This window comes from Bombus pascuorum, chromosome 1 (genome assembly GCF_905332965.1).
Source record: "Bombus pascuorum chromosome 1, iyBomPasc1.1, whole genome shotgun sequence".
Lineage (NCBI taxonomy): Eukaryota > Metazoa > Arthropoda > Insecta > Hymenoptera > Apidae > Bombus > Bombus pascuorum.
The window spans coordinates 13,249,988-13,272,454 of NC_083488.1; the positions used below are offsets into that span (position 1 = coordinate 13,249,988).

The 22,467-nt window shown below is 37.6% G+C and overlaps 1 protein-coding gene across 22 annotated transcripts in view; it reads left to right on the forward strand.

Annotated features, from left to right (window-relative positions):
* LOC132905038 (disks large 1 tumor suppressor protein) overlaps positions 1–22,467 on the forward strand; it is a 523,073-nt gene that overhangs the window by 341,713 nt on the left and 158,893 nt on the right. The window contains exons 1-2 of one of the 22 annotated variants that reach the window (XM_060956093.1): positions 7,275–7,565; positions 8,280–8,582. The exons of 19 other annotated variants lie outside the window; for them this stretch is intronic. In XM_060956093.1, coding sequence (XP_060812076.1) covers positions 8,484–8,582 — 99 coding nt within the window. In that variant the 5' untranslated portion in view covers positions 7,275–7,565; positions 8,280–8,483. Of the gene's footprint in view, positions 1–7,274; positions 7,566–7,595; positions 7,782–8,279; positions 8,583–22,467 lie in introns of those variants that run through there. 2 more of the 22 variants (XM_060956103.1, XM_060956113.1) reach the window with 2 other exon arrangements.

The following is a 22,467-nucleotide window of genomic DNA, read 5'->3' on the forward strand; positions in this document are numbered from 1 at the left end:
AGTTTTTGGCCGCATTCGTGTAAGTAGCACTTTGTTCGTGGAATTACTCGCTTACGTAGAATATGTTTTGTCCTGCACGTTTCGAATCTTCATTTAAAATTTTTCTAAGGGTTTCCTCAGTACTACGAAAGTCTCTTTGTCGTAATCGCTTGATCTTTGAGAGGAAAAAATCATAACCACGGATCAAAGAGACAACAAACAAAGGACAAAGCGCTTATTAGAATTATGTAGTTGAAAAATGTGCTTACCACGTTTCTACGAAGGCGAAATTAATTTCCTGTACTACAAAGAAGGATATGAGGAGAATGGCGTGCAGGTCCACTTCAAAGGTGGTCTAATGCTGTCTTGTATAAAACAAGAGAAAAATTTTAATACCGAGGCACGCAGTTGCCCATTCATTCTGAAATGGCTTGCCTCTTTGTAAAGACTAAGAACGGTTCTTGTTCGAAAAGAAATTAATTGGATTAGCATAGGAAGTTAGGTAATTTAAACCCAATAAAGACTTCTTTTCTTATGAATACTTTATTTATTCTATTTACTATTTATTTATATTATGTAGTAAGGGTTGTGTCTCTGTTACATTGAAAAATAACGACACTATATATTCAAAAGTTAAAATATCTTTAAAAAAGCTTGTTTCCGTTTTCAATAACAAGTTCTCAAGGATTCAACATTTACGAAATTCACTATATAGAAAACAATACATATCGGCACATAGTAAGCGACACAATATCATTCCAAGTTTAAACTTAGGCAGACCGAAAAAGAGAGCACACGTCTACGCGAAAGAAACCTACGAAAGTTCTGAGAACGTTAGCTGCTATCACCAGCAGCAGCTTTATCGACGACGGAATCCCGTATTGTTTTCGGTTCTGTCCGAGGCCATTCTTTTCTGAACGATATTTAATCTGTCCGGTTCGTTTCATGGTATAAATGAAAACTCCGGATAACCGAAAACACCCGACACGTTTCTTATCCCAACCTAAATTACGACATCTGTTTCTTTGCCCCTTGTCCTCCTCTTTACCGGCGTCTTTCGACCTCTACCATTCCTTTACAATCGATCGAACGTATAGAGAATTTTAAGTCGATCCCGTATCGCGGGTGAACAGAAACGTGCTCACAACGAACCGTGTTGGCTTATCTCGGTATGAAACACGCATCTGTGTTACCTGTAAATGTCGTTAACGAACTATATTTCTCCTAGTTTTGATTTTGATCCCAGTTTTATTGAATTGCGTTCTGTTTACTCTCTCTTTTCTTTTTTATTTTTTTGCATTTTCAATGTTTACAATAATAGTATTTGTAATCTTCTCTGTTTGATAATTGTAATAATAGTAATAATTTGTTTCCCCATTGGGATTATAAAGTTCCGTTTCTTATACAATAGTGCTGATTCTGTATCTCCTTATACTTAAACTACTTCATCCTGTCTCATTCTATTTATACCTAGATTTAATCTTTTTATTGCTATCTTAATTCTTATCTTGCTCTATCAGTACACGATAATTGTAATATTTAAGTCGCCATATTTTATAATTCTTGACTCACACAGATACTTTACATTTATTATTCAAGTTTCATTTGAATATTATTTTATCAGACCATTCGAATTGAATCAGATAGGAATAAAAGATCTTGGGTCTTCGCTTTATCGTTATAGAATAAAATATTGAACGCTCGTGACAACAATGACCCAGTCTTTGCTACGCGAAGATTGACTTTCATTTTCTCTTCCCTTTAACTTTCCTTATATAATTTCCCTTTTTTCTTTTTCTTTTTACAAATAATACTCCTTAATAAAGAGATGAAAATGTATGTCTTATCTCCCTTCCATCGAACTATATATCTTATTTTATATATTTCTTAAATGATAATATATTTTATTTTATACATTTTATAAACTGAAATATTCAACACTTATGACTATAATGATCCAGCATTTACTGGACGAAAATTAATGTTCATTTTAGCTACCTTTTAACTTTTCCTACTTACATAATATTCTGTAAATAATATTGCTTAATAAAGGGGAAAATGTATGTCGATTAGAAGGAGATTTCATAAATTTCCTGTTAATCATACACGGAACGCTGTATCCTTTGTTATCTATCTTCCATCGCGTAAAGCGTCCGGGATAATTTCACGTAGATCCTGGAGAACGACGTTTTTCATGCTAGTATTCGAGGTTCATGGTTGGCCAGAGCGCATGTTCCACATACCCAGTCGTCATGGCCGTTTCCACGGACTAATGAACGTGAAACGTAATTGGCAGTTGCGTGCAGCTTCAATTAACGTATTACAAGCGGCGCTCTGTCGGATAGTTTGTGAATTTCGTACCAAATTCTTGCTCTGTGACGACACGTTTTAACGGTCCTCTGTCGCGCACCCCCTTTGCTTCCGTTCGTTTTGTATTAGCTTGCACAGGGCGGAATTATTGACACGCTTGCTCGTATATGTGTCACAAATATTTGTCGGTATATGTGCGCATGAAAGTTTCGTCGGAGCTGGAGAATCGCTTCCAAAACCTTGATCTAAATTAGTTGATCGGCTGGCAAGTGTCCATTTCCTCAGCAAAAATACCTATAAATCTTAGCCCGCACCCCCGTCTCTCCATTGAATCTTGCAGTCAATCTCGTAACCGGTTATCGCGATTCTAGTGTTCTACAGTTTTCCTTGAAATTTCGGGAAATTTCTGAACATTGCTTTAACGTGATGGAAAATAAAAGATGAAAATAGCGAGGATTTAGAAATGTATAGAAGGACATTATAAATATATTAACTGCTGCAATTTTCAAATTATTTTGTATAAACCGTCGCTTGTTCCAACATAATGCGTTGTTATATGATATGTATCTTATTAATAGAATTAAATTATCAGCGCTTTATGGTGCATTCCCACTGCTTTACGTTGTTACTATGATATTAAAAGTACATAGATATTATAAACTTTATTGTTTTTTACCGAGATATCTTAATTAATTCCAGCATTATTAGTCACTGGAGATCGAGATCCCTATACTGTCACTGTCAAGTCCAGTGTCAGTCACCGGTGACCCCTATGACAATTAATATGTTGATAAAGTGCATGCGCCAGCAAGTAGCCTCTGAAGCAGCAAAGCGTACCGAGTAGATATCACTAACAATGAGCTCGTAATGTGCTAAATTAAACTTCTAAGTTATTAGTCATCGAACATTCCATTGAAATTAGATAAACAGTCGTAAACTAATACAGAAAGCAAGCAAATACGATGAATCAACTCGTGTATTAGTCATAGTTCAATCGTCGCTACGATCGAATCTCTTTATTATTAACGCCCGTTTAATCTGTGAAAAGGATGGCTTAAAAGAACAGAAGATACGTTAATATATTTGAACAGATTTGTCGAATATTGCGAATTTATTCAACGAGTGGAGATCTCATTTGCAAAGGAAGGTAGTTTGATTCAATGGGAAAATGAATTGATAACCGATTATTAGGTATACGATCGTATTAGTTATGCCAGCTCGATCGCGTAACTACACTCGATGTTTTTGCTGATTTTTACTCATTAATCAGATCAACGGGATTAAGTAAATTCGGGATATCGCACGGCATTATAATCCCAAAGCGATGTTACGTATAGAGAATCTCGTGTTTTATCAGAACGCGCAGTATATGCTAATCGATTTCGGGCAGATAAATCCATTACGTGTTGGTGGCGGCGCATTTGGAAATATTGATTTATCTGTGTACGCGTACTTAATGAATACTAATCAATTTAATGCAACCGATTTTGTACTTGACGTCACTTTGTAGAAATCCTATTCCGGAAGTGCTTGCAAGGAGAAATTAATATTCCATAATTTCTTAACCAGCGGTACAAAAATTATCGTAAAAACAAAAAAGCAGGCAATTTTAAATTTTTACATTTCGCACTTACCATAAAACTTTGAAATTTTCAAATTTAGATTCTGATTAAATTCATCATAGATAAGAAGCAACTTAAACGGCGAAGAATCCAAATTCAATAAATCTCGAATCTTCCAAATACGTATCAATAATTGAAATACGATATGTAACCGATTTTCTTTGGAACGGATTTCAACCAGATCTGTTTTACGCTGCGATCGGCGCCCCTCTTTTCGCGCTAAGTCTTTGTACTCGAATCTCGTATCGAGCCTTTTATTTCCGCAAGCGAGAACGTCACGACAATAGCTTTGATCTCTTTGGAGTGCACTCGAATCGTTCGCCAAGGCCATAGGAATTTTTCGCTTCCCCACAGTCGATCCCCATTGACGTCCCGTTTCGTGCAAGGACGAGTCAGGTCGTTGGGTAATGTACAATGCATTTTCCAGGTGGCAAAGAGACGCATTTTCTTCGTGCAGTCATCAAGGCAGACCAGGGGTTCTCGAAAAGCGCGGAGTTAAAGGGCTCCATCTGGAAAGAAACGTCAGTCGACGAAAGGGTTTCGATGTTAACAGCTTCGTGGATACAGAAAGCAAAAAATAAAGAGCAACGAAACGAAAAGGGGTAGAATTTTGGGTTGTTTGCACGATGGTAATCTATGGGTACCTAGCTTGATGACGAGAGATTTTAAAAAAAATAGAAACATGGCGCGAATTGAATTTTCTAGAATAAAATTCGTATTTACTTCGACCGTATGGTAATTCGCTTTGAAATTTTAAGCAGCGTGTTCTCTAACCTTTATCTCGTGTTCCCTGACCTTTCAAATATATCGAGATCGATTAGAGATAAACGTTCTCCTCGAGGCTTTCCCATTTGGTCGAGCAGATCGCTCGGAGATAGTGGACGGACGCTCGTGTAATAGTTGGATAAAGCGTTTCACGCACTACATCACCGCACACATCAAGGGAAAGAAGGCTGGAAAATAGAGGGGAAGTAAATTCGTAGCGTTTGATGGAGGACAATCTGAGTTACTTCGTGCTGGGCTATTTCTTTAACTATCATCCATCTTCTTCGAATGAACATCATCTTAATTTTACCGAAATTACAAGCTTCTCTCGTCGAATTAGCTATCTTTTATCCTTTTAATTCGTAAGTGGCGTTCTTAATTGATATAGTTTGTAGATATTCTTCCTACGAAGGGAAAGTACCGAGATTCGTCTTTCTCTACTATTTTTACGAATAATCCTCCCATGCTAGTTTTCCTGCGCCGTGTCAAAGAAGTACTCAGGACGGGCAAAAGCGAGATTCTATCCCGCTAATTTCTCCCCGACTACGATAAATCAGTATGCAAAAGAGCAATAACAGAGATTAAAAGTGAAAGAATTCAACATGTGTTTTATGAACGCCGCTTTTATCTCTGAATTCGTTTTTTCAAGTAATTATTTCTTACGCCATTCTCTTCTTAGAGTAATACTTTAATTTTAGTACACTGCCCGACTTCGTTTCCATTGATGTAAAACAAACAACACGTTACGATCGAATTCAACGCACGTTTTTACAAATAGATATAAAATACCTAATAAGTTACATGTAATAAACAGTAAATAAGTTATTGAATATAACTTTCGTAATCCATCCGTTCAATGACGTTTAACGTCATGTCGAGGCAAAAATTCTGGGAAGATCGAGTGGTAAGAGCGAAAGGGGAAGACAAGGCCTGGATGTTATCGAGGATATCATCCCCGTAATATACCGAAGCTTCTTGTACTTTGACGTCTTCAGAAGCACATTTTTTACGCTCTGTCAGGCAAAGCCAGCGGATTATTTTTCCGTTTTCCTCGACAGCGCACTGCCTAGGAATAGGAAGATGAGCTGAGAAGTTGTTTGGACACGAGATCTCCGTATTTTTCCCATCTCCGCCACGCCATTTCCCTTCCTTTCCTCATTTTTTTTTCAAAGGGATTACTTCGGCTAGACTAAATGACGGTAAGAGCTACGTGAACGTACCTTCCAGGATGAACATATAACAGAGAATTAGATATCAGTTCTCCTATGCTCGATGTTAAGAGTACCTTTCTAGAAATACCGTTCTAGGAATTCGTAACTGGAATTTCTGATCTTTCGACAATACCGATATTTGTTATAAATAAATATTTATCTCGCGTAGAACAAACGGATAGACCGAGCTCGCGTCTTCAATTCAGGATGCAAGAATAACACGCATTTGATTGAAATAGAACGAAGAGTTTGATATAGCGTTTATTGCGTCAACATGAAAAACACTTGACAGGGAGGCTCTTGTTTTCACGGTTTCATTAGCGAACGGTAACAATTATTCGGTAAAATGATACAATTATGTTACAATTATTGAAGTCGTTATTTCAATTTGGTTAGATCGTTACTCACAACCATAGACATATATGGCCGTAACGCATTCGATATCGAAAAACAAAAAACGTTTTTGTTCCTGATTCATACAGTGCCCATGTAATTAAAAAACTACAAACGTATCAAATCGAATCGATCCTGACTAATCTATATCAGTTGTTATTTTGTAAAAACCAAAAGTTCTTATTACACTTTATTGTATGTGTTCTTATTTGCTTTTTAAATCTTTACGTACAGAGAAACATACTAAGTACTCGTAGTCTATTATCGAATAGATAAAAAATTTGCAACAAAATTAATAAAATACTTGCAAGTACATTAAGACAACAGAGTATTAGGACTCGTTATATTTATTTGTTGGAAATCTCTAACAAATTTCACAATATTTTGTATTTTATTATGAGATGCGTATGATACAAATGAAATACCAGATTTATAATAAAATAATTCGAAACTGAAAGCAGTGGAGAATATTCAATTTATGCTGGATACCAATAAATATCCTAATACCTATATTTAGCAGTGTAACTTTCAAAACCAAATTACAATTAAATATTGCTGCAAATATCCTACTCTGTGTCTTATGATAGGTGTCTAAAAGCAACGAGGATACATTAGAACGTTAATCTCGGTATATTCGAACGAAGAACACCTTGAAAGCGAAGCCTACTCAAATATTCATTGACGTGGTAATATCCGGCTTTCTGGCAGAGCCTTGGCACCTTGTCGCCTTCCTCGTTGCCGTCATCATTGTCACTGTCAGGGAAATTCGGAGAGGGGGAGGGGGATGATTTTTCCTATAGTGGGCATCAAGTTGTTTTGAAGCAAAAAGAGAGGTCGAAGGCGAGGGCTGAATTGCACCGGAGATACGTCTGGCTAGCGGTGGTGAACGTGGCTGGGGGTGTGGGTGGTTGTGGATCGCGTGTGGGGGTAGATCTTGCGCCGTCCAACCCAGCTGGCAGCATCCCTCGGCACCCCATGGCCCGCCGAGCGAAAGCACTGGCAGTCATTCGCGCGGATCCAAACACGCGGGATCTGTTCCTGTCTTCCGGGAACGTTCGTCCGCAGCTTCGTAGTCCCGCGAACGTCACAGCCTCTTGTTTTGCCTTGTCTTGTTGAGACAACATCTCTCGCGAGGCCAGTGTACATTTTTACGTTTGCATAATCGTACAAATCCCAAATTCTACTTTTTTTTTTTTCATTTTGCCTTGTATCGAGAGATCCTTTCAGGAACAAAATTCCCAGACGTTTCGTTGTTGCGATCATAACTTGAAGACAGAGATCGAAGGTTATTAGATAATTAATCAAAGTAGATCCTCTTTTGATAGATAAATAAGCTTTAACGCTGAAAATCCAGAAGTTTCGTGAATAATATACGTCACTATCGAGCTTCCGCTGTCCGGGATTTTGGTTCTCGTATTTATCGCGGGAAAATGTGATTTTTTAAGCATACGAGTGCTATTGTACGTTGAACATCCTCGAACAGTGTGAACACTGTGAATAGGTAAACGTTAATGGGTGCAGTTTCGTTTTCGAAGTCCGCGCAACGGTGAAGGGAAAAGAGAGTATTCGACGGACAACGTCACACGGATATGCGTCACGATTATGCAGGGAGCGCGCGCGGTCGGATTGCGCTGCACAATGGTCGCTGCATATTGAATCGCGATTCCAAGGTCACAAATCTAACGATTCCTTCGCGGAACTCACGTGGTACGGTCGCCACCTGCGCGTTTTGCCTTGAAAATTCAACTTTACAGTTGGCTGAACCTTTTCCGAATCAGCTGAACGGGGAATCAAGAAACCCTCTGTGAAAGTTTGACGTTAATCCAGGAATGAAAATAGTATATTGATAGAAAAATATTGAGACGTTACCAACGTTTATTTTAAAAATGTAGAAAATACTGATATTTAATGTAACGATATGTGAAATATAATTATTCACGATGACATTGTAAATTTAGAGTATTATTATTTTATTTATCTATTACGTGTATTATTTTAGTATATCGCGATAAGAAGCTCAACGAAACGTTTTTAATTGAGAGAGTAACTTCAAAAAGTGAAAAACGACGTCAAATATCGAAAGGGGTTGTGCAGTCTAGACGTGATCTGTACTCTGTTGTATGAGCTGCTGTGTTATCGTAGTGAAAAATAATCGGTTAGCAACCTGGAGTGCCAATGCGGATCACGTGTGCCGCCCGTCTTCATGGGGATGGGCTTTAACGATAAGAAGCTGAGGAGATTACGAAGATTGCGGCTCTTTGGCCGCGCCAAAGTCTACCTCACGGTCCGCTGGCCACAGCTGGTGGGTGCTTAGAGCAATCGCATGTACATTTTCCCTGCTGTCTCGTTTTCCAATAATTGACATGCGCGAGAAAAGAGCTAAATCTCTTTCCTTGCAAGTTAGATCGCTCTTAGACTTCTAATCTAATTTGATATCATCGGCGTAGATATAGTTAAATGTGAATGAATAGAACTAGTATCTTTTTTTGTTAGTATTATTATTATTATTTATAGAAATTAGAACTTTCTTTTTTTTATTTAGTATTGTAATTTACTGACACCATGAATATTGGAAATGTTCGTGTGAATATTATCTTTATGACTGCGATTTCGAGAGGTGTTATGGAGAGAAAAATATAAGACATTTTATTTGCGTGGTTGTGAACTGCATTAGGAAACGAGTTGCAGAAAACGTTAATTGTACGTGATGATTATTAGGGGATGGAAGTTCACGTTTGGATACACAACTGTGGTATTCAAAACGCAGATCACGTAGAATACGTTGATTTCCAGCTGGAATAAGCATCGAGAATAACAGCCTGCGAAAATCGAGATAATGCTAACGTTTCAACATTGGGACATCTTATTTCGCCCTTACGTTCTTCGTTAATAATAATTTTCAGCATGATGAGAACGATCAACCACTGAAATTGCGCAAAATCAACATTTCTAGTTGAACGAAATTTTAATTTTAGTATGATTATTTCTTCATATCAGAAATATTCTTGCCTATTTTTTTACAATCCTCAAACGACTTTGAGTCGTAAAATCTATAAATTATAATTATATTATGCTATCAAACGAAGGTTACGCGATTTTTCAGTTCACTGTCCGCTACTTTGATAAAGAATCTCGCTTTACACAGCTTACATCGGCGCTATTTTTGTTCGGCATTTTCTCAGTGTCGTCGATGTCCCTTGTAATAATGTTTGATATCGTGTGGCTTATTTTTGCTCCAGCAGCTCCATTAATAGGCGCAATTAAAATTCCCTTCGCGCTCAGGCAATTTCACAGCCAAGCAAATCTCGGACCCTCGTTTCTGTTTATTTTTATCATGCCAGACTGCTCGGTAAATATTCTCAGAATTCTCCATGATTATTAGAGATTTTCCACCTTGGATATGTATATATACATCATTACGAAAACTCTTTCTTACGAAACGCTATCTGAAATGAACTAGAAGCAGTTATAATATTCTACGAATTGCGGAATAATTAAATTAAATATTAATTGGAATTCGAAATTAACGTACTAATCTGATGGTAATAATATGTGAATATCTTCAATCATATTTTACACTTCGAATTAAAAGCGAAATTTTGATCATAATTTAAAGTGATAGTCTTTCGCGTAAAATGAGATGTTTTAATTACGTTTGAAGTAGTATCGTATGAAACACTTTAAGTTTTATAATTTCATATAAATCCTGGACAAAGTAACTAACAGCTTGTACGGTATTTCGAATTTATTTTCCTCTCTGTAAGCCGCGTATAATGTGCGATGTAAGTGACAGCAATTTTGGTGGCCTACCGTTCCTTAATCCGATTTAAGCAACGTCAGGATCGGATGTAGACACGATTTCTCGCGTTTGTAATTTTTGCTCCCCGCCGTAGCACACAGCTTACCCGTGGAAAATCTGCCCACCCGACGTCCACAGAAAGTCAACGTTAAGAATGCAGGGTATTTCCGTCACGTGCATCTCTAAACACGACTCGCCGACTACGCGGCTATTCCATTCGAACCGGATGTCCGAGATGTGCGGAGTTCTTGCGCGACGTTATACCACCTACGAATATCTTTCAAATGATCTTGAAATTGTTTAACCTTGAAACAGTCATGCCGATATTTTGTTCATTGATGAAGCAGGTGTTGAGAATTATTTGGAAGATTCTCTTATATTATTATTATTTATGAAACAAATTAATCGACTTCATGTTTTGTGAATTTCGTGTTTGTAAATTTCCGAATTTTATTATATGAGTATACTTATTCATTGGCGCTCAATTAAAAAAATATAGCTTACCTTCATGGCGATAATTACGTAGTAAATTTTAACATAAATTTAAAAGAATAATGCTTATAATTCTCTCTACTTCCCAGTTTGTGAAATTAATCAACGTGGCTTCTAAACAATTCATATATCATTGATGGAAGATTGATTATGTTTGCGCTTGTTCAAAAAGTTCATAGTAATAGCTGTAGTGTTTTATTAGCTAATTAAAAATTAGTAACGTTATGAATGAAGTATCGCGCGTGTTTCGTGCGGAACGGGAACCTTGATTTACGAGCAATAACGTTTCAAGAATAGCCGAGGCAGCGTGGAAAAGTGGAAGTACCTAATCCAATATCACACGGGTTGTCTCAATCAATTTCTTAATGGAGGGCGGGATGAAAAATTCAGAATTTCATTTTATGAAACAAGACGGATCCGTCGTAACAAGCGTACCAGCCATCGATTCGATTTAGTTTGGAGATACGCAGAGGATCGCCGGCTGTTCTTCGAATTTATTCAACGCAACGATACCGTAACTACTGCACGTACATCCAACAAATTTCAACAGCGCGGGGCCTTTTTATTCTTTTACGCTTGTGGATCCTTGTAGCATGATGGGCCACCATTTTCTGACCTCTTCTTCTTTCAAAACTGAATTTTCCGTACGTGCATACGCTCCGTTAAAATATTTCTCCGTTCCAAAGAACTCGCTTCCTTTACTATATCATCGAAATTTCTTTGGCTAGCTGTGACGGTTGCCTCCTTGGAACGCTTCGAATATAACCGAGATCCACTTTTAATCTAATTAAGCTGCGTAATTTATGGCCAACCGTGGAACGTGGGGAATTTCATTAAGGCGATATCGGCAGTTCTTCCGGCGTGTGGCGAATGAAGTCGAGTCTTTTGTTAAAATTTGGTTTCAAAATTACGGCCGAAGGGAGGAAATGTTGACAGCGTGTTTCATAAAAAGGAAAAGAAAGAAGAGAATGTAAGGCAGGGGCAGGCTCGGTTCGACGTTGTCGAATAATTTCAAATGAAAATCCTGCCCGCGTTTCTATTTTTCGTCTCTTCAGGATTGAAATGGAAAACCGCCGCGTATCCCGTGTAGACGTTCAAATATTTCTTGATGTATTTCCGGCCCGATACACCACAATCAGGTAGCGATTCCTTTCCCCTCTTCGGGAAGAGAATATAAAATACCTTTCTCCGACTTGACGGATTGAGTCGTAAAAATTTCCGTGCGAAACTTACGTCTCTCTTTTTTTACCTTTATTAAAAGAGGAGAGAAATATAGGAGAGAAAATGAAAGGACGAATAAAAATTTCAAGTAGCAGGGAATGCAACGGAAAAAAATTTGAGTTTTATTACGCGACTTTTCGCGATCAACTTTCTCATATTCTACGGCTTAAGAATTCATTTGCATTCAAATTCAACCCATTCTACGTAATCTTTTAAATCTTTCCGCAGAATCGTTCGGAAATTCGCCAATTTCTATACCCCGTTCGCCTTCACACGCGCAATTTCTTTCGTTTACTGGCCAATTTCTGCGTGTTTCCCCCGTATTCGATATTTCGTTTATGTTTCCCTTTACGAAAACTCATCGACACGGAAGAAGACGCGACTCAAAGCGTTTCTACGAATTTCAATCCAGCATTAACGTTAAGCGGTGTCTGTGAAATTACGGAAAAGTAGATGGATCGGATGTTATCGTTTCTCGTCTATTGCGTTTCGTGCTCGGCTGCTTCCGAAAAGTATAAGAATGCGCAATAGCTGAAAAACCAAAGATTTCTTAGCGTTCGAGAAAAAATTACACGCCCCGTTGAACGTCCTCTACCTTGTTTTCTTATTCTACCTTCCCGGCAATTTTACGAACGCGTTTAAGACGTTCCTCAATGCTGTAAATAAATTCTCGCTTCAATGGAATTTACGTAAAAGAAATTGACAAGCTTGACTTTATATCGAGGCAAAGTTGCTAGTTTCAAATATTTGTATCGTTTCACTATAATCTAGAAATACCGCTATGTGTAGCACGTGTTGCAACTTATATTATAATATTTATGACGTAGAAGAGTAGTTAGAAAAGTCGTTTAGTATAACGTTATATCTTCGAGTTCGGTATTAACTTTCCACGATTAGTTAAAATTTATACCGTTAATCACATAGGTTGTTTATAACGATGGAAGATTAAGACTCGACGAATGTCCAGACAGAGACAGAATAGATTAGGAGTCGCGAAAAAAGATACTTCCCTTGCGAGCGACAGCTTACCTCATTATAATGGATCTCATTACTTTTATCGCCGAGACATGTATCTGGTCAAAGTCGAAATTGCCTTCCGCTCTTTTTGCTGCTTTTTCTCCTGTGCTCTCGCGGGCCCGAATTCGTTAACAATCTACATGCAAAAATTTTGGCTGACTCGCGTCACCCTTCGTCCCCAGACGCCATCGAGGGTCTCTTTAATTTTTCTTGAAGATTACTGAACGAGATAGATATCGTGATTTTACTGCAACTGACGTACATTCTCGCTGGCTCGTCAATTTCTTCTCATACTCTGATATATTATACCATTATACTATTTATACCTATATTTATCGTCTAATATGATTTTTTTGTAGATATTTGTATTACTTTTGAATGAAGATAAAGCTATACGAGATATAATAACAGGCAGTTAGAACTGTTTGATCATATCGAAACAAATATTGGAGACATTATTGAATTTGTTGCGAGCTTCGTGTAGCGTGGAACATGATATAATTCAGTTATTCGAATTGAACCTCCTTTGTATTCGATAATATTCAAAGTAATGTACCTATGTATCTATGCATAATGTAGGTATTATGTGTATCCGTATGAATCTAAGCGTTCTACGATTGCAAACTGGTATGAAATGAACGATTATCGGTGAGCGTTAATGAAATGTTAAACTTTTTACGCGTCGCCAAGTACGTGAGCCAGGAGAATGACAAATGCGGATACATCTGAAATATTCGATGACCCGTATAATGATACGATTGCGGAATTGTAAAATTATATTTGTACGGCTACGATATTTATTGCGAGGCTGTTCTGAAATTACATATTTGCGCACTATGCACTTGGAAAAGCGTGTGCACGTACACGCGCACATTTAGTCGCACATTTGCTCTCTCCTCGCACTGGAAAATTATGGTCTTCCCAAACGCTCAAGAATTTTACAATTTTGCAATTGCCTGCAAACAAAATCGCGCGTTTATCAAAGGCAATTAAATAACTTTATTGCTTCAACGCAAAAAAATTTTGGCGGTTTAACATTAGAACTATTGTTCCAAAAATATTTCAGACTTCCTTGCAGACTCGGAATGCACATTTATCGCTGTTGTCTCAGTTTTGTTATATTTTGTATTCACGGTGCGATTCTTAAATCGTAAAGATGACGACGAAAGAACGTGTCACGAGAAAATATGCATCGATATTGCACAGAGAATTGGGCAGTCGGTTATGCGCAGTCAGTTATAATTGCAGTTGTGAGAACAACAGTGAACAACTACAAAAGATCTTGATTAAAACATTTAGCATAACAATGCTGTTTCAGCTGTTTCAGCCTGCGAAATACAGGCATACACCGTAACTATAGACCTTTTTAATAAACGGGGCTAATTTATTGCACACGTGATTTCTGAAAAGAATCACCGCAATTATCGACGATGTGCTGACCTGTATTTCGTTATAAATTCCGCTCCATTTATGGAAAATTTATAATCCGAAATATCTCAGAAATGAGGAATTATAAATTTTTAATCGCATTACGTCGACTTTAGATTGCATTTTATAACAGCTGTAGGTGATATAAAAATTCAGAGAAGAATATTTAATTCATTAAAATCCTGTGAATTTAATAACTCTTCACCGTAGATATTAAAAAATGCACGAAAAGGATTCTTCATAGTCGTATACCTGTACAAGAAATATAGATTTTTGGCTTTTCCAGCAGATCAAGTCGATGAAATTGAATCGCAGCCAACTCAGCAATAAAGCAAACCACAGAGATCCGTGGCATTTTGAAAAGAATACGGGGTTGAACACGATATCCACACCGAACTGGAGGTTGTACGGTTAACAAGCAAAGAACTCGTTATTGGTACTTTAGCCTACAGAAACGCGCGCGATATAATATGCTTACAGATCCGCGCACGAAACGAGGAGGATCCTTGGGAACAACATTTAGCTCTGAAAGATACGATCGAAGTTTAGCCAGCTGGTACCACACGGTTCGACGTGGTACCATGAAAGCCAAAGAAGTGGCCTTGTAGTCGTTTCGGTACCTGATATTGCTATTTTCCGGTATACCAAAGCACTAATCTAGGATCCATTTAGTAAAGATAGGTTGTAGAATCAATATAGCAATATACATAAAAGATGATTGCAAGATAATATTTCATTATGCTTTCTGGAACTGTTTGCCATACAAACTATCCAACATTTTTACTAATACAATGCTAAATTCAAATCCTAAATAAAGGAAAAATGGTATTACTTGGAAAATCATCATTACGAAAGTTAGAATATATCAAAAATAAGGAAAAGATGTGTGTGGAGCTATTTTGAAAATCATCACAATAAATATGCGTGTCAAAAAATAACAAAGAAAAGGTGAGAGACAGAAGAGAATCGTTCGAAGAGATTAAATAAAACGTCGAACAATGGATAGTCGCGTTATTGGTCGCAAGTGTAACTAGACGTAACACGTTAATGCTCGAGTGTGCAACACACGTTGGTACAAGTCCATCTGCGAAACAACGGTGGAGATGTAACGCGCACGACAATCGATTTGGCAATGAGCCTCGTGATTCCATGTAGCTTCTCCCTTCCACGAACACGATACCGGCGAACTGCATTGTTTTGTCAATACGTCCAGATAACCCGCAGTCAAAGTAACACTGCTGATTCTTTCAAGAGATCGTCCGTGATAACCGAATCGTGTCCTAATTGAAATTTACGCACGCTGTGTATCGTTTATGGTCGCCAAATCATTGAACATCGTCGTCGAACAAGATTACTCCAAATGTTTTCTAAAGAAATCGTATTTTTGTATTTTGTTATATTACAACAAATATTATATAATATTAGTATACAATATTTTGCAAATTTTAGTAATGTGATTTGAAGCAAAAAAGCAATTCTAAATACAGCTTTTATATTAACATGTCTCTAGAAGAGAAGAATTTCTTTTTTTAAATAAGAAAGTTGAATATGTGGCGAAATTAAATTTACAAATTGCTTCGTGTTCTTCTGTTCGTCTATTTGAAAATCGTATTAGAGCTAGAAACGAATAACGATATTTCTTTATTGCCGACATAAATTGACGTTACGCTGAATCGGACACCTCGTCCGATATTGATTAATCGCGAATCTATATTCCGTGAGGTGGATTATCGCACTTGTCCTCTGTTGACGGCAGTTTATCTTGGACGCTTTCGTCGGACCTGAATAATTTATCAGAAATGGATATTCACTGATTCACAGATCCTTTTTGATATCCAGACTAAAGGAAAAAAGGTATCAAAGGCAAGATGGAGCTCCTTGTAAAATAGTGACGCTTCGACTAAAAGACGCGTTACTATTCAACTCGTATTATTATCGAACGTAAGCACGAGTAATTACGAATTACACGCCTGATAGTGAATATTTACATAATTTTTCTGGTACAGTAATATTCATTTAATTGTACGCTTCGTCGAATATTGAGAATAAAGAATAAAATTACTCGCGATAATGAATATTAATTAAAGGAATTTTGAGTAGCCAGCTAAAATACTAAACTTTGTCTAATAAAATCGTGTATGTATTATTTTTTACTATTTAACAATTCTTTATTTTTATATAGAATATACCTGCAAAATATTGATTTCATCTGGTCGTTAAATATATATAGGAAAATGGATTGAACTTTCACAAAATTGAAACTTGCGAACAGCTAGTAAAAAATAAGAAAACAGGCTTAAAAAAATAAATTTCAAAATACAGATGACAAGAATGTCTATACATATTTGATCTTAAATTAAAGGAAAACGAGCTTGTTGACGAAAGACGTCGCATCCATTGAATGTCAGCTTGAATGCCACTGCTGAATAAAGAATTAGAGCGGCGATTGTAGTTGCAGATTACGCCGATCGGTTGATTCTAGTAATGAAAATTTTAATGCCCCACTCGACTACGACTGAGCTTCATAATTTATACGTTACGTCAGGCGTCACATTGCAGACAAGATTCATTAAATCATTAAGTAAAATAACGCTTCGGACGAAATGAATTTCTGACGTGAACAGGCTTGGCACATGTATCCGTACGGTACGCCTTTAATTGAAAATTTATTTAGAAGATGCTCGTTAGCCCACATTCGCTTTTCACTTTCGATATTTTGTCTAGCATTGGTGTTCATAATGTTTTGAAGATTTAATCGATGTTCGTCAATCCGACATTTAACAGATCCGCAGAATCAGATAATTCTAAAGAAATTCAGAACAAATGTTTTGATAACTATACTTATAATTTCATATTATTTCAAACAACGGAAGAAATTATTCATTAGAACAAGGATGTTGGAATAGATACATCTTTGTATATCTTTATAGAACGTCCTTACATCTTTTGTTATCTGATAAAATGATATGATTTTGTTTTAACAATGACCAGCTGCAACTTTTGACAACACAAATAATTTTACCTCAATGATTGTCAATATATTAAATAGAAAAAAATATTGAAAGGAAATGCGAAACTTCCTTTGAATGTTTCGAACGATTGTACCTGTGATTCGAAAAGGAAGTGGTCGGTGCAACTAGTCAACAAAATTGCATATTTACTCGTCGAACGGAAGAGTATACGCAAAACATACGACAAGTTCGTTAACGATGCTTGTTTCCATGAGGCAAAATATACATCTCCATTTACGGATGTGCGTAGCATGTGCATGGGTTTGGTTTAGGTTTACACTACAAACTCGGTTCGCCGTTGCATAATGTGCTTTGTGATCGTCGTCTCACGTAACCTTATCGGTTGACCATTGTGCCATTAAAATAGCCAATGGACCCAAATTGATCGAATTCGAATATCTCTTCATCGAAATGTTTGTTACTCTTCAGAAAACAATGAAACAAGAAATAAGTACCTAAAATGTATTCGATTGCGTAATTCTTGGGTTTATGTTTTTTATCGCGACAGAAGTACATTCAATAAACATTCCTTACGTAATAAATATACAGACGTGCGTGTAGCTTGATAATTTCGTAAAATCATATTGCAAATTACATTATAATTAATTATTAATATTGCATATCGTAAATTCGTTAAGTGCAAAATATTTGTAACTTCTATGGTCTCGAAAGATTTCTAGGATTGGCATGTATCCTGAAATCCGAGAAACCAACCATTCAAAGACTTAGGGATTTCGAAGTTATGGAAGATCCTAAGTACGTAGAATCTTCCAAGCTTCTGACCTTAGAACCCTTCCGAAATCTTTGAAACATTTGAAATCACTTGGAATCTTCGGATCCCTAGTGAACCCGCCATAATACTCTGAAACCCCTGTAATCTCTAGATCTACTATTCCTTGAAACTTGTAGAATTTTTGAAAATTCGAAATTCTCAAGATTCTTCGAAGTACCGTAAAATATCCACAAATATATCAGACTTCAAATATTTTCATGCTATTCTCGAGCTCCTATTTTCTTTCACTCAGATACCAATTAAACTTCTTGTACACGAGATTCGTGACATTATCTAGAATTATTCCTCGTGTATAACTAGCACGATTCATCAAACTTTCGTCCGAGTCTTGTTTTGATAGCCATGGAATCGTGGAATCCGGTAGAAAGCATCGTTGAACGAGTGATGTTTAATCGCTTGGGGCTCAGATAACGTTCACCGAGCTCCGGAACTAATTAAATAGGCCGCAAAGCGGTAGTAATATAACGCGTTACGAGTACGGCACTTGGCAGTGTCGAGGACGCCGACATTCAATGATGTTAGCGACGCAATGAAATGTCAGTCATCGTTCTAACTGGTATGCGTGAACAATGGAATGGCCCGGCCACTCGAATATCCCCGATATATTTCAGCATCGAGCACCGACGGTCGTGGCCAAACGGCGAATCGCCGACGATTGAATTACGTTAACCGTGACAGCAAAATATCCTCGAATCGAGGAGTCGTTGCAGTCACGTCGACGACCATGTTGTTCGACAGCGAGGAGGCTCGACGATCGCTCGTTTCTACCTTGATTGTCATAACGACAAAAAGTATAAAGTACGTGATTCTAATTTGTAATTTTCGTTGGTGGATTTAATAGACGCATGGGGGAAATTATAATCATTATGATAATGGAATTAAAGTAGGAATTAATTTGATATTTGTTTCTTGATTTTGTCTTTGGGGAGTTAGAGCATTTATGTGCTCTCTTCCGTATGGCGAATGTAGTGATAATTGCTGTATAATACAGTTGAGATAGTTTAATGGTGTTACCATTATCCTTCGACCGTGTCTATTGCAGTAATTACAGCGACACATCGCCGAGACACAGACTCGATTAATCGCGTAACCCAGTCAAAAAGTATTTTATCCCATTGTTCCATTAAAACTTCTTGTAACTTAGCCTAATTTGATCGTTTATATTTTTAAAGTCGACGCTTTACTCTTCTCTACGAGTTTTTAATCCGACTCGAGTGTCGACATCGAGACCGACTCTTTTAAATTTCAAACTTTTACGTCCTTAACACGATCGTTTTATGATTAACTTCGGTACATATTTAAATTCAGTGTCATTGTGAAACGTTCTATTTTATTTAATTTACAATATTAATATCATACTCGTATATTAAAATATCACTTCATTCGAAGTTTCAATGAAATTTCTTATTCTCCTATCATAACATGAATCTATTGTCATTTCTTACACATAACAACTATTTACTTGAAAAATATTCTCGTTTACATTTAACAGAAGCTCGAAGTAATCCTGAAACTTCGACTTTTGCGTATGGGACAAGCAAAAGTGTTCGTAAAGAACGTTTTACAGTAGGAGAACCGGAATCGAAGCAGCTGACACGGCTCTTGATAAGCCCGCGGGTCGAAGATCAAAGATAATCAGGGACCATGACGCTCTCGAATATCGCCCTTGCTGTGACAGCAGGAGAGTGTATTTGCTTTTCGTCTCGTGCCGCTGCGAGCACGAGAGATGCAAAAAGAGAAGTCGGAAGGAAAGGAGAAGAAGATTGAGGGACAAGAGGCCGACCGGGCTGCCAAGTCTCCGAGTGCACTACTCGTGTCGATCTCGCTTCAATCAGCAATTTACCATTTCTAGCCGTTAGAAACGTTTACGCACTGCAGATTCTTATTCGGTTGCAATTTCCGCAACTCGCGACAATATTATCTCGAGTGGTATAAGACACAGGTACAATTCTTGGTAACAGTCGAGAATAAAGTTTTCCGTGTAAATAGTAAAGGGTGAATTTAAAACTTGAACTGAAGAAGAGTTATGAATAGATAACGAGGAGGTAAGTTGGAGGATATACGAAGCATAAAGTTTAGTTTAGTTAAGAGAATTTACGAGTAATGGATTATTTACAAACTAATAGAAACACTATTAAAGTCAATTTTGTAGCCGTCTGAAAATTAGCTTTCAACGCGATTGTAGTACATAAAGTATTACATAATAGCAGCGAAACTGCACTAATGTATCAAATCACGTAAAAGAATTATATAAGAGTCTTCTAACACGAGGATTAAACCCGATTCAATGCACGAAAAAATTTCAAGTGCAACATATACGATCAGTGCCCATCCTCTCTATTTTATTAATTACATTTCCTAGGAAAACACTTCGACACGGATCCTCGTTATCTTCCGAAAGCTCAGCCGATATTAAGACTCGCCAATTAATTGAACGACACCCAGAGTTTCTGAAAGTTCGCTTCTTGTAGTAATAAAAAAGAAACGAAGGTCACTGATTCAACTTCCGACACCTTTTTTATACTACGGCACAAATTTTCCTCACGTAATTACGTTAATTCGATCTCGAAGTCGTTTCAACCAGTATTGGATCGCTCTTGACCCGATTAAGGAACCGTGGAGTTAAAATTCAAGGCGACGGACAAGTACGACGGACAAGTACGACCCAGGTACACGCGACTCCTCCATATACGTATTTCCCACCCAGAAATTCCTCTTTCGTTTCTTCTGTTCTTTTTTTCTTTTTCGCCAACTACGAATGTTCAACGTAAATCGAATCCCCGTTTCGTTGGCCGGAAAATGCCGCAATGCGTCCGACACACAGAACATCTGAACATCGTCCCGAGAGTTTTCCTTGCGTTCTCGAATCCGTGAAACGATCGTTTGATCGATAACAGCCGGGCCTCGATCGTCAGGCTCGTTCAACCCCCTCGTGTGTTTGCCCGCGCCATCGAATCGTTTTCAAGAGGGTGGGTTCACGCATGAACGCGCCTCCGATTTAAACGGCGAACCCGTGTACAAATTTGTTTGCCCATCGCGGTGTACCGTACCCCCGTCGGGACAATCGAAGCTTTTCCTGCGTGGCTTCCATGTTCCACGTGGAAATTCAGGCTGTTTTTTCTGCTAGGAAAACCGACCTTTGTACCGTGAAGTGTGGTTTGCTTTTGTGCGAAGAAAGGGAGACGTTGAAGATTTGAGTGGTATTATACCGGACGAATTTCTAGTGAGACTTTTTTAACTTTCATTTCGTTGACATAGTATCTACCTTTGAGCCACCTTATTTACTCCGCTGTTTGCTACGAGCCTGTTACAGTTTCGTAAATCACTTGTTTCATATATTCTAGAGATAAAATAAGAGCGGAAAATAGATCGTGGTGGAGTCTAAGAATCCTTGTCAAAGAGTTGGAGTTTAATGGAGTACTCTGGCAAATAAAGGAACTCAAAGGTACAATATTCCACGTAATATGATGTGTTGCAGTATTTTCGTAACTGTGATCATGCTTTATTTATACCGACTCGATTTTCGAACAGGCAACTTCTTTTATGCGCAACATTCGGCCCACCCTCGTGAAAGGACTCGCCTTCGAGCATTCAGCCAGAAACGGTCCGAATGAATTTTTCCTCTGAAAACAGGCTGTTAATTTAACGAGCTGCCTTTGATCGTCTTCGAGTCTGTTTTTATCGTTTCGATGGCTTTTCGAACAGAGGAAGAGGTTTCCCCCAGGCAGTGAAACTAGCCACCTTTTGTCGATGTCCTAATCTCACTATATTCTATTCAACCTTTTTCATTCTTCGAAAGGTTCCGCCACAGACGAGCTCGCACATTGTGATCGAATTGATTTTTGTATGATACGATTTGTTTTTGATGATGTTTTCGTTTTCGATTTCCATTAATTCTCAGTATTAAGCTGAAAGCTTTCGATATGATATATATAAATCGTGATTTAGATACAGCAAAGATACATCTAAGATTAAAGATTAGATCGAAATAAAGATTGATTCATTCATTATTCTTGATGTAATAGTACAAAAGGAAAGGAACTTACAGCCAGTAAACAAAATTGTTATAACTAATATCTGGGTACAGTAATGAAATTAAATTACGAAGTTTTTTGCAAGTGGCAGAATCTTTATCTTTTAATCAAGCAATCAAGCATTTTGCTGTTTGCTAAATCGTCAAATTGCAATGGAATGTTAGTTCGTTAACGATCGTCAGAAAGGGACCAAATCAAAAATGATAAAGAATCGAGAAGAGATATGATCGTTCTTGGTAAGTTGGTGAGAAGTAATTAGCCGAAATTGAGGATGGCAATTAGTAATGATGGCAGAGAGGGCGAATAGGAGAAAATGAGAGACAGGGGAGTAACGAAATGCTACCCGAATCGGAAGAGTCCAAAGTGTTCAATTAACGTGATAAGCTCTGGGT